A 13,869-nucleotide genomic window follows, 5' to 3' on the forward strand; every position below is an offset into this window, starting at 1 on the left:
TCTCTTGAAAAATCACTCGACGTTCGAATTCCATGATCGATACGAATCTTATATCTATGTCCCTAGACATTGATATACAAAATTGATAAAAAAAGGATATACGGGAAGAGGATAACATGAGATTGAGATTAAAGGATATCCCAATAAATGTAGAGTTTCTTTTTGATTTTTCATATGATTTCCTTTTTTTATCAAATTTTTTATACTTCGATTCGTAGAATATTTTTTCTTTTTTTAATTACTGATTTTAAACGTTTTTTTTTTTTTCTTTTTTATATCAAAAACATTTAATAAATAATGTTAATACGTTGAATGCCGTATTGATTTTATATAAATATATAGATATGTATGTGTATCTAATTATTTATTTTATATTTTGTTTTCGAAAATAAAAACACGGAAAAATGCATTCTCTTATTCTTCATATTAAATGCATTTTATTCTTGTTATTATTACATTTTTTAAAAATGTTTGAAAATCAATTAGACAATCATCATTTACGATACTCAACGTATTATTAACAACGAGTTAAAAAAGCACGATCGATTGTTTTATATTCTAAACGTGATTCTCTTCGTTCCTGGTTTTTATTCGAAATCGAGAGGGTAGCTTTAAAGTGATAAAAGGTTGAAGTCGAGTCGAGACCTTATTTTCTTATTTTTGTTTCTTTATAAGATAATTCCATGGCTCAGCGAATCATGGTAGACCTTTCATCAATTTTACAAATTAACGATATATCGTTTCTTTGAAAATGCCAACAATAATGTAACGATGAGGCAGGGACGATGTGAATCCTATAGGGAGACTAGAAAACGTATAACTTGCGTCTTTATTCGTAAGTTGAGAAAGCTTTTGCTATTCCTCTTTTTCTTTTCTTTCGAAGTACGTTCTATCATATATTTTTATGGAGCTTAAACGTCTACACATACCATTACATTTATAAATCGCCTCGATATGGATAAGGTTAGGACCCGGATGGAAAAAATCGTCGAACGTTTCGCGATTAATAAATTCGAAACAACGAATCAACTCGTATATTCGAGAATCTCGAACAAAAAAAAATACCTCCTCAAAAAAAAAATATCGTTATTTCGCTTGTGCTCCCAGGTCCAGAAGATAAAAGTTACGCGCTTTATTTTTCTTTTCTTTCTCCCTCTTACCATATTTGATTCATCGAAAGAAAATCTAGCGCACATACTAGGTATAAAAAATGAAGGAAGAAAAGATAGAAGAAAAAGGAGGAAAAAAGATGAGAGAACATCGATCTAGTAAGAACACATCAAAGGTCCGAAAAAGTTTTCGTAGAATCGATTTCTCTACTTTGAGAGAAATGACATTGCGAGTTAAGTTGAACCCTCTGAGGAATTCTTTCGGTTTATCAGCCACAGTTAGCCTCGCAAAAGCTTTCTTCGATGATACTCTCGAGCATTTGGACCTGTGCAGAACCCTCCGAATCCTTGGAGCCACGCTCGAAGGTGCTGTAAGAAACGGTCGGAGCCATTTCTTGGAACAAGCTTTTCTTCAGGACGTTTAGGTACCCCTATCTTTGAACCATGTCGCCAAGGTAATCGTCGTGAGATGCCAGCAAGTGTCGAGGTACGTCCAAAGCAGTATGTAAAGTGACTGTGACCCCACGATTGAGACTGACAGCTGGATAGAAGACACCATAGAGATCACGGAAAGCCACACCGCCCTGGGCTTGATCGTTCACGAAGAAACGTAATGTATGTGTAGTCTCCAGGTCCAAGAGAACACCTACGGTCGAGCCTTGTTGTACACCACCCTCCGTTCTCTGAGCGTGACCACCACCATGCATGAACCAGGATCGTTGTCGGTCTATGTACATGCTCCAGCCCTTGTCGTCTTTTCCTGTGAACACCACAAATCGATGCTCTTGTGTGTGGGATTTCGAATCGGTTGCTGACCAGGTAGTATCGATCGTTGATCGTGTTTTATGTATGTATATATACTCGGTGAGTTTGATTAAATGTTTGCTATCTGACCTGAGTGAAGATTCGAAATATAACGATTGCAATGGACAAGTTTAGTGATTCAAGGATCATACTTTCTGAACAATAGAAAAGGATGTAAAGGTTTAAAGATGTAGATTATTACAAAATTGTATTTATTGTTGTAACTTTTAATGTGGTTAATGTTTCATATGATTCTATCGGTTTTAAATTATTATGTTTGGAATTCAATAAAAATAATAATGAATTTTTATTGATTATGTAAATAATATACTATGGCAAAATAGCAAACTTCTATATAAATTACGTAAGACTAATAAATTATTACGAGTCTTTGCAAAAACATAGTTTTCTTTGAAAAGAAAAAAACAATTTATAGAATTAATCCGATTTCATTTAAATACAGAATACTATACTTAGGGATAATCTTGAAAAAATAAGCTTACCGAGCATTTGATCACGTACGACGTCAGCTCTAGCGATGCCAAAAGCAGGATCGGTGTCACTGTGATATCGATCGATGGTCAGCTCCCAGTAATGTATGCCTCTAGAAAATCCAACGCTAGAGAGGACCACACGATGTTCGTAACCTTCGCAGGAAGCACTCATTGCGTCCTCGGAAATCGAAACTTCCTGCGGTATCCCAGTAGCACCAGTAGCCCACGAGAACCACGCCACTGTTTCAATGAATTTTTATTATCTCTTTCAATTTTACTATTATTTTTTTCTAACATTTCTTTCCTCCATATAATATTTTTGAACAAAAAAGAAAAATTTAATAGTAAATTTCTAATCAAATGTAAAATAATGTTTAAGTTTATTTCAACGATAAATTGTTTGATGTTGATAAATTTGAAAGACACCCATTATTACTACCAGCTCGTATACTTAAATGTTCGATTTCAACAAACCCGCATACGGATATATTCTAAGCACGTTAAAATCTAATATTCTAAAGAGGACTAGTAATTTTCATGCAGCATTATGCTAACACTTCTGTTTGTTAAATATAAAGAGTACTACATACGGGTAGCTCTTGTGGTATTATTCCAATCACACAAATACCCTTTCTCACATTCTCTCTCTCACACTCCTTCTCTTTCTTCTTCTCTCACAATATTATACATCCATAATATAAGAAATTTGATTGAAATTTCGAATCAAAAATTAAACAAAAAATATGCTATACAAAAATATGAAATAATATGAACTAAAAGCAATTCTCTATCTAAAGAAAAATTATTGTAACTGTAATCTTGAGTATTATTAGAAAGAGCTTTGTCATCGCGAAACAATAAATAAAAATTCTCTTCAAAAAGATACAAGATACAATGAGAAAGAGAGAGAGAGAGAGAGAGAGAGAGAGAGAGAGGGAAAATGAGAAAAACAAACACATGACTTCGTTTCCGCGCGTAGAAGCGTAGACATAAAACGACAGATTAATATCGGATCTGTCATTGGCAATGCGTGGCCTCTCTCCGATCATTTGATCTACTCGTTGAAAATACGTCAGTCCGAGCTGCCAGTTTCAATCGTTCATCTTCCACTCGATACCAACGTCGATTTTCCACTCGAATCCTTGCCACGGAGGAAGGTAAAAAAGATGAAAAAATTCTAAAAGGGAGGTGGTGGATAGTGGAAGTAGTGGGATGTGGTCGAACAGAACGTGAAGGAGAAAGAGAGAAAGAACAAGTTGGTTATACGAGCTCACCCTCCGCGGTCTGAAGGCCGATCAGCTCAGAGTATTCGCCCTCTCCGGCACTGTTGAATGCCCTAACCCTGGCGTTGTACAGCGAGTTGAAGTGTAGCCCGTCGACGGTACAGATGGTCTCTCGTCCGCAATACACCTCCTGCACATTTCGAAATTCATGCGGTTAGCATTAACAAGAAACGGAAATCTCTACTATCATATTTCCACCAAAAAAGGAACCGAGAATCAAGATAAAAGGATTACCGGAAACATTCCTTCCGAATAAAGTATCGTTATCTTAATGTAAATAACAAATACATACAAGAATATTTTGATATATTAGTCCTATTCATTCCGTTAAATGGATAATTGATATTTTCAACAACAATACTTACCTACGTTTTTTCTTTTATTGTAATGAATAATATACATGTGCAGATACATAAAGGGTACTTTAAATGTGTACTTATCAAAAACCTGAATATACTTTTACGAATATTACGTACACGAGATAAAAGAAAGTAACAAAATGGTTCTTTTATTTGATGAAGATTTCACAAAAGAAATTTCGAGCTGGGAGAAGAATAGAAATCGATCACTAATCACCTATTCGTGATTAGCGAGCTATAGCATTCGATGATATAACCGAGTGAGATAATTAGCGCCTCCAGTATCGTATTAGGTCGGATTTTGGAATGGTTTGTAAACGATAGAAAGCTTACATTTTTGCGCTCTGATTAATAACGCGTCGCTTGGGCCATTATATCGTGGTGCTCGTTAGCGTAGCAAAGCAATATCGCGCGTATAAATCATTCTCCTAGCTTCACCTTCTCAATTCTCTTTTCTCACCCGTCCCTCCCCTCTCATTTCCACCCCTTTTCTTCGTTCTTATACCTTTTCCTCCGAGACTTCTTCGCGTCTACGGCATCGCGATCGTCTCGCTTTTAATATTTAAATCAAGCTCGTTTCCCGTCACGATCTCTCTCCTTTCTCACGGTTTCTCGCTTTCCACTTTCTTCTTCTTCTTCTTCTTCTTCTTCTTCATCTTCTTCTTCTTCTACTTCTACTTCTATTTCTATTTCTACTTTTACTTCTATTTCTCCTATTTCTTTTTCTTTTTATTTTTCTTCATCGACGACCAGTCTTCTTACCCCATCTCCTTTTTTATTCCCGTTTCTTCCAACCGTTCTCTTCTTTATCTTGAAGATATTCGTCGTGGAGTTAAGAAAGAATTCCAACGTCTCGAACGAAGATTTTCAACAGAATTTTACGCGACACTCTGAATTTTCTACTCTATGTATATATATATATATATATATGAATGCATGTATATATGTATGAGTGAATGAGTGAGCGAGTATGTGAAAGAGAAAGATGGAAGAAGGTCGTGGAATCGGCGGATAAGCCGACGAAATTGAGTTTCGGATCGTTGTTGCTTTTTCGTTAGGATTCGCGGGAAGCATCGTAAAAGGAAAGTTCTGTTCCGTAAAAAGGATCTCTCTTTCTCTCTTTCTTATCTGATTCGTGGAACGAAAAAGAACACCTATTTATTTTTCCGTGTCAACGAACAAACGAGCTTTCTGACAAGTTCTTTTGATTCATTCGAGCAAGAAGACGTTACCGTTCAAGAAAAAGGCCTTCTCCTAAATCTTATTATCCTTCAATCGATGCCTCTTTTATCTTTTCTTTAATATTTTTTCTTTATCCTTTTGCACGTTATGAATATATTTATATCTTTTGTAATTTGATTGGAGCTTGAGATAAGCCTGAAAAAAGGTTTCCTTTCTTTTTTTGTTTTCTATTTGCAACCACTCATCAAATCTTCATACATGTAATTAGATGTTTAGAATTTTTTTTACATTAAAAATAAGATTATTTTTCATTTGAAAGCATTAACCCTTTAACGTATTATACAGATAAAACGGAATTATATGCGTCCGAAAAATACTATTTAATTTGGCCCAACTGAACAATTATATGGAAGCTTAAAAACAGAACACTTTTTTTTTGACATTTGCGTTGCTATATAACATTTAATTAGGCTGATATATAATGTTAATGGATAATAATTAAACGAGTGAAATAATTAAATATTCTAATAATATACTGTATGGTGACCGCCGAAAATAATTCTTGACGTCTCGTGAACGTCAAAGTTTACAATGACACATAATATGAATGATGTCTCCCAGACGTCATTGCATGTCAAAGGGTTAATATTATTAGTAACAAATATTTTTTATATCGTAAGAAACAAAGAAAATATTTAAATGGTTAGTTTCGAGTTTGAAGTTACACGATAGATGGGACTGACGTAAATCATGTAAGTCGGGATACAACTTTGCATTTCACAATAGCTATCGATTCATGTATGATACATATTTTCATCATGCTCGTACCCACACAACCAACGCTAGAACCTTCCATATTCTCGATCAACTGTCGCTCAAGTGATCTCACATACAGATATTTTATACTCTTGCACATATACATTTTTACATGTAGAGCTTGTATTAGATATTTAAGTATGAAACGTTCGATTACTCCACTTACTTTCAATCTGAGAACAAACATTTGATATTTAATAATTTAATTTAATTAAGTCAAAATGTTTCCGTTTTACGATAAAGTAAAAAATTGCGTAAATGCGAGTTCGCGTAAGTCCGGGAATTACTTTATATTATAATTGATATATATATAATATAATTTATAATTTAAATAATAAATATACAAGAAGATTTATATATTAATGAAACCAATTTTTTGTTAATGTGTGTTTCCATTTAAAAAGTATTTTTTTTCAAATTCCTTGGAATATAAACTAAGAGATTGGCAAAGGACGGAAGAGTAAAGGACAAAATTCGTAGTTGATGGCATTTCATCGATATTCATTCCAGCTTCTGGCGCAAGAAGTATCACACTATCGAATTCTTGTCTCGACTTTAATATTACTCAAACCTGCCAAACGAAAGACGTCAAATAATTTCTAGAATTTCCTTCGTGATAATTTTTTCGATTAGCATCTGAATCTTGCAACAGGTTACTTAAGAGCTTTCTACTTAAAAGAATAACAACAACGAAAAATAAAAAAGCATAAGATAAATGAGCATAAAGAATAGGAGAGAAAAACAGAAGAAAAAAAAAAGGTAATATTCGTTCATGATCGATATTTCGATCGCATATTCATAATGGTTATTATACCGAAGAAATTTAATATAAATAAGATCTTTTCTTCTGGAATGTGACTGTTACGAGAAACGGAAGACGATTATTGATTCCTTAAAGTGAGATTGAGATTAAAGTGAGTTTATGTATTACATAAAACGAGCGATATAATTAATCTCGATTGCGGAAGGAGAAAAGAGAATAAGAGGAGAAAGAAAAGGATGAAAAGAGGTAGGTACTTGAAATCGATAGTGATGTCGTGCTCGACATAGTTCAGGCACGTACTTCTCGTATTGGCCGGAAGACTCGACTTCGGGTTAATGCGCGAGAGAGTCTCGGTGAGATCAGGAAGTATTAAAAGCCATTAAGTGGGTAGTAAATAAAAATTAGTTCGTAGGAAAGCCTCCCACATTTATTTCCTTCTTTCTTTATTCTTCTTATTCTTCATCTTTATCTTCAACTATATCTTCTTCTTCTTCTTTATTTCTTTTGCTCTACTTGTATATTAGATTTATTATTTAATAACATTAATCGAAAGCAATCGATAAATTTTAAGCTTACTTACATTTGTTCAATTTTTCTTTTTTTTCACCATGGTGTTTTCATTTCTTTTTTCCCCTCTTCTTAATCTCTTATTTCTTTCGCTTTATTTCTTCTATTATTAGTATTGGTATCTAATAATAGTAGACGAAAGAAATCGACAAATTCTAAAACTACATTTTTCTTCGTCAAATTTTTCACTTTATCTTTCTCTTTATTTTTAAATCTTGTCTCCTTTTCTAATACTAGATTTATCTATATCATTTTCTTTTCTTTCTTCCTCTTGTGTTTTCTATTTCTTTTTTTTTTTTTTTTTTTTTTTTGTAATTAGTCCAGGTAAAGGTAAAAGTTTTCCGCGTCTGTACTCTCGCCGACGTCCTCTTTGATAATTCACGCGTGAAAAGTTAAGAATTTAATTCGTAACTTTTCCCCGGTACGCCAAAGTTGGTAGAAATCTTGTTAGGCAAATAACGAGGTATATTGTAATTAACGTCGAACACGTTAATTATTACGTCGAAACGAGCACGCCCTCCGATGAATTTCGCTGTTAAATTCGAAATACGAGCGAAACAAACAACGATTCAGCCCGTGTCCTCTCTCGCCTTCGCCACCAACTGCTGTTCAATTATCTTCCAATTATACACGAGTTAATATTGAACTTGAATTGAAATATAGAAGCATGATCGTGACCGATCGATCGTACAAGCGACGCCTATTATTATCGCCGAATTTCCCAAATGTTACACTAGAAAATTTATAAACAATCTATCAGTTATTATAGAGATATATTATAACTATTGAACTATAAACCATATCTATCGATAATTATGACAATTGCTTCAATCTAAAGTAATTTATGATTAACTCGTAACAAGCAATGTGTGATTAATTTTAATTAATTATAAATTTAATTACATAATAAGCATTCGATTGTTAACAATTAATCCTTCATAAGTGTAATTTTTTTCCATTGTAAAATTAATACTATAATTTTTACTTGTGCAATTACACGGATGGGTTGAAAAGCTTTGAGCGCAATATATTACAGAAAAAAGTTCTTTCTTGATATAAAACTTACTTTTTTATTTTATTAATATATAAATAAAAATAAGTATTTTTTTTTTTATTAAAGTTCCCTACTTTTCAACTCATCTTCGTATATCATACTAATATACATATCATTTTTTACGCGCGCGCGCGTAGCATTTATTAATTTTATGTTTATTAATTTCGTAACACATGATTGAAATAAAATTGAAAAAATAAAAATATAGATAAGATATTAAAATTAATCGGTTATTTTATTAGCCGAGTGCAAAAGTTTATGTCAGATTTGTAATTTAATTTTGTTTAAATGTCGAAATTCGGTTGATTTATCAATATTGAGTCTATCAGCAATCTCATTTGTTGGCATTTTTGTTCATAATATTTTAAATTGTTCACAACGCCATTATTAATGGCAGAAAAATGATCAGAAGATGGCTCGTCGTCGAGATGGAAATTGCCTTATCTAAACTTCACAAAACATATTTTAACAGTTTGAAACTGGAACGCTGTCCTGATAAACATTCAGAATTTTTCAACTTAGTATTTTTCAACTTAGAATTTTTCTAAAATTTATAATGCATGACATGCCGTAACTACTCCTTGTGCTTATTTTATCTTAAATTTTCTTTATTACAATGAAAATTTAATTAAAATACACATCTTTTGTACAAACATAACAACCGAATATCAACCCTTATTTAATATCACGCAATTTATATTACGCCCTAATTGATAGTATGCAATATATAATTCTACAAGCGATATGTAAAAAAATCGGTCACGAACTTTTGAACTCACTTAATTCATGGTCTTATAGAAGATTAATACCACTTATTTTCAATCAATACTCAATACAACTAGATATACACATAAATATATTTAATTGAAACCAATAAAAAAACTTGAACTCTTTCTTCTAATAGTTTTTTATTTCAAAATAGCTATTTTTCTTTGTTTCCTAAAAAATCCTAATCGAGCTGTATATATATCTCAATACGATACTTTTATTCCCTTTACTTTTGCTTTTTTTCGATAGCGCGTGATCGATGAGTTTTGGTCACGTAGCTACTTCAAGTCTCGTCTGGAGAACTTTGAGATCGAAGTAAGAGAGAGAAAGAGAGAAATAGACACAGAGTTAAAGAAGTTTGAAAACGATAGGAAGACGGTAAGACGTCTCGTGGGGATCAGAGAGTAGATGATGGCAATGGTAGTAGCGGTAATAGTGGTATACTCACCCTAAATTCTCCTCCACAACCATCGTCAAGTTCGAGAAGGTAACCTTCGATAGCTGGACCTCTTTGACCAGCACAACCCATGACCCCATGTCCAGGAGGTGGCTGCCAGGCGACAGTAACGCTGTTATTTTCGGCACTGCATTCTTCCGGAATCAGTAATGGTGCACCAGGTGCTAAAAATGAACATTTTCGATCATTAATACTCTTGATGCTGATAATATATGGTAATTCGTTTAACAATAAATTTCATAAAAATAATCTCGCCGGAAAATATTTGCCAATACAGTCCAATACTAACGTTTTAATTTTTGTTTATTTTCAACTATCTCCTTTATTTCTTTTGTTTTTATCCAGTCAACACGTTTAAATCTTTTATTTTTCCACTAAATAGAAGAAATATATTATGTGAGAATAAAATCACACACACACAAACGGATTGTTGAACACCAGTGGCTAGACTTTCAATTCTGTTAATTAATTTCTGATAAAAATAGTTATTCAAGAGTTGTTGTGAAGTACGAGAAAAAAAAACATTGCCGAATATTTTCACAGATAGAGACTAATAGTCATTAATAAGTCGAGAAACTGTTTATTTTCTCGACATGTGCTGTGTCGCGGTTTCTCGTAAAGTTATTTCAATACCGTTTGGGTAACTTCAATGAAAGAGAGAGAAAGAGAGAGAGAGAAAATGTTTGGTCACTAACCGAGTTCGTGTTCGCTTTTGCTCGACCGTTTCGAATTTGTGGGTTGTATCGATTCGATCGAGAAGCAAATGGAAGAAGAGAGAGAAGGAGGTAGAATACCGGTCTTGTATATGTGAGAGAGTAAAAGAGAGAGACGAAATAAAAGGTAGAAACGGGTCAGTGGTCAACGACAATCGTTGCCACAGAGAAAATGGATTCGTTCTGCATCGTGAAAACGACGTCGAGTACGTTCGTGCGAACGTTCGTCGGATTAAAGCGATTCTCAAAGTTAACTCAATGCTTTAGATGCATTTACTTTCGATATGAATTCTTGATCAATCTTCTCTCTCTCACTCTTTTTTCTTTTTCTCTCTTCCTATCGTTTTAATTTTTCATTTATTTCATTTATATTTCCATTCGTTCTTAACCATTCTACTTACATTAGGTATATTCATAATAACGCTGCAAATTTTTAATATTAACAATGTTTTCAAGTTTAAAAGACGAAATTATTTTTCAAGTCTTTCGATTCGTTCCAAATAAAATATGACAACATTTGAGGAAAAATGAACATTAATATAAAAATTAAAAATTTTCTATAAATGTTAAGAAACACATGTCAAATAAATGTTAATTTGAATACATTCCTTACGATCGCCAATTAATACGCTTCTTCATATTGCCAACGTTTATTGATTGATAGATTAAAAATTGACTTTTCATTGATTTTGATTTGGCCGATTTGATTGACCAAACTGTTGTTCAATATTTACTGTTTTATTTCTTTAATAATTCGTATTTTTAAATATTATTTTTGTAACAGATTAACACAAAACTATTTTGTTTCCTTAACTTTATGAATATTGTTATTAATGATCATTAGCAATCTATCTTAAACAAAAAAAATTATGTAGATTTTTAATTTTTTAGTTAAGTAACATTTGAATTTTAGTACATACATATTCAATATTCACATTTAAAGTAAAATCTTTGATAATTTTGATTAGAGACTACAGTTAATAACAAATTAATTTTACTAAAATGAATTAATCCACAACGTTAATCTATCCTTGAGAATAACTATTATGTTCTACTTCAAGTGTAAAGGTCTCGTTGTTACGTTATGTTATGAAACTAGACAAATGGAACGGTTGTGGATTACGTATGTACACACACGTACACAAGTTGCACTTAGCGTATAGCACGCATCACAGACTAATGTGTTTCGCTTTATGAAGGAGCAGGGTAAATTAACATTTCTATATATATAATGTGTTATAATATAAATTCTATATATATATAAATGTATATGTTAATAGCTTTACTTTTGTTCAACTAATAAATATTCAATGAAGAATCTAATAAAATTGAATTTAATCATTAATAAAAAAAACGATAATATTTGATGATCGTTAATTAATAAATAATCTAATAAAAATGATTCCGCAGAATTAGTTGATTTATTATGTGCATAGTACCAGTGAACTTGACAATGAAAAATATTTGATTAATATTAAATAATCATAACTGCTCTAATGATATCAGTAAAAATCTGTAATTTGAATATTCGTCAACATCATACTAGGAAAAAAATAAATGATAGGGGTACATAATTTACATGTATTAATTATGCACCATTATAAAAATATATCCGAATGCATGAACACGTACAAGATATAAAGCGAAAAAATATCTGTGTTGTTCTAAATGTAATTGGTGAATTTCTTAAAAATGACCTGTGCAATGGAAATAATCTAGGAAAATGTAGAAAAAATATAGAAATAACGTGTGTTAGTGGTGGTAGCTTATCACGTAGCGTAAAAGCTCGTAAGCCGATGTCGATTTTCGATTGAGCGCCAAACTCGGATTGTAAATTTTTTTTTCACTGCTGCGGCTGTCCGACTATATCGTCCGTATTACTACTGAGCCCGGATTTTGTCGGTAGTACGGATTTTACGACGGACGAACTCGTTTTGGGGGGAAGGTCGAAACGAAAGGGTGTGTTGGAAAGAGGAAGGGGTAATCAGAGATAATCGATCGTGTACAATCGGCCACAGAAACCACCGAAAATGCAGAGAAGAGAAATCAAGGGAGAAGAAGGGCCAGGAATATGAATGGAAAGCTGATTTTCACAATCGACTCGTCAACCTATCGATAATGCTGCCACTTCGAATAGTATCCAATATGAAAGGCATTAAGAATTCTTAATAATCATTATAATGTATTACAACGTTAGTAAATTAACAATTTTCGTAAAAATAATATCTACAATTCTCGCAATTTTCGCGTAAATATTTTCTCATAAAATGAAAATTGCAGAATGTTCAGAGGAAATCCTTTTCAAAAATATTTTATAATTATTATTTATTTTAAATATAGTTTATTCATGCTAACCTAATACCTAAGACTTTTACATTTGTTGTATGCGGAATTGTTAAGCTAGGTGATATTTTGTTAATTATTTTACAATCAGATAAAACATATTCGTTGAATTTTTTTAAAAGATAAATCATTTGTTTAAATTCTCTTTTTCTTAACAAAGAATTTATATCTACAATTGAAATGAAAATTTATTTCGTTTTCTACTTCATGTTCCCCTTTACGAAACAGAGAACAATCCATTAATGGGTGACGGTATCGTATCATGCACATAGTTAAGATTCAAAGAAACGTTAGAGAAATAAAAATGAAAAACGTTGAGAATGAAGTATAGGTTTTAATGAAACAATTCTACAACAACCCGACAGATATTTCTTTTCCTTTTAAGGTAAGAATATTTATTATGCTAGTATACTCAAGCAAGTAAGTCGAAATGTCGAGGAATCGAAACAGCAAAAGTTTTACGCCCGTATCAACGTAATTTATCGCGAACCCTACTAGTGATACTATATCGATAACCGATACCTAGCGAGAGAAGGTCAATGTTTCTTCTTAAAAAACAAGAAAAAGAAGAAAATGAAAAATAAAGAGAAAAAGAGAGAGAGAGAGAGAGAAAATTTAAGAGAATGAAAAAGGTAAAAGAGAAAAAAGGAAAGAGGAAAGAGGAAAAAAGAGAATAAAAGGACACAAAAAGACAAGAATTAACAAAAAAGAAAAAGCACAGGCAAAAACTACGGTAGCGTTAGAAATTTTTCTCTCCTATTTTCGATAAATGTATCTTATATAAGGGTTATGCATTTTTCTATTTGTAAGATCTTTCTAAAACCTAATCTTATGTTTTTTGTGATTAATTAAGAGAAATTATATATATATATAGTATTATATAAAATGTATAATATAATATTAAATATAATATTAGGTCGGGGAGAAAATATTTATTCATGGTTTATCGATAAATGACATTTTAGAAACCCATTACTCTAATAATATTAATCGGATTTGATAATACTTTCGTGCGTTTGAAAGGTAACATATCATAGAGTAATTAATAAGAAAGTTTTGATATTTGTGTATTCAATTAAAAATCATTGCGTTTTGAAAATGAATGAAAATATAGAAAAAATTGGATACATTTTGAGATTTGATTATAAAAACAGGAA

At 32.0% G+C, this 13,869-nt stretch overlaps 1 protein-coding gene across 2 annotated transcripts in view; it reads right to left on the bottom strand.

Moving 5' to 3' along the window:
• Window positions 1–383: 383 nt before the first annotated feature.
• Window positions 384–13,869, bottom strand: part of LOC106789301 (E3 ubiquitin-protein ligase TRIM9) — a 95,066-nt gene continuing 81,580 nt past the window's right edge. Inside the window, exons 5-8 of one of the 2 annotated variants that reach the window (XM_014753396.1) lie at window positions 9,648–9,820; window positions 3,682–3,820; window positions 2,417–2,647; window positions 384–1,869 (exon numbers count right to left, since the gene is read on the bottom strand). In XM_014753396.1, the coding sequence (XP_014608882.1) occupies window positions 1,541–1,869; window positions 2,417–2,647; window positions 3,682–3,820; window positions 9,648–9,820 (872 nt within the window). In that variant the 3' untranslated portion in view covers window positions 384–1,540. The remainder of the gene's footprint in view (window positions 1,870–2,416; window positions 2,648–3,681; window positions 3,821–9,647; window positions 9,821–13,869) is intronic. The other variant, XM_014753395.1, reaches the window with a different exon arrangement.

This window comes from Polistes canadensis, unplaced genomic scaffold, assembly GCF_001313835.1.
Source record: "Polistes canadensis isolate GaletaPanama2010 unplaced genomic scaffold, ASM131383v1 scaffold_176, whole genome shotgun sequence".
Lineage (NCBI taxonomy): Eukaryota > Metazoa > Arthropoda > Insecta > Hymenoptera > Vespidae > Polistes > Polistes canadensis.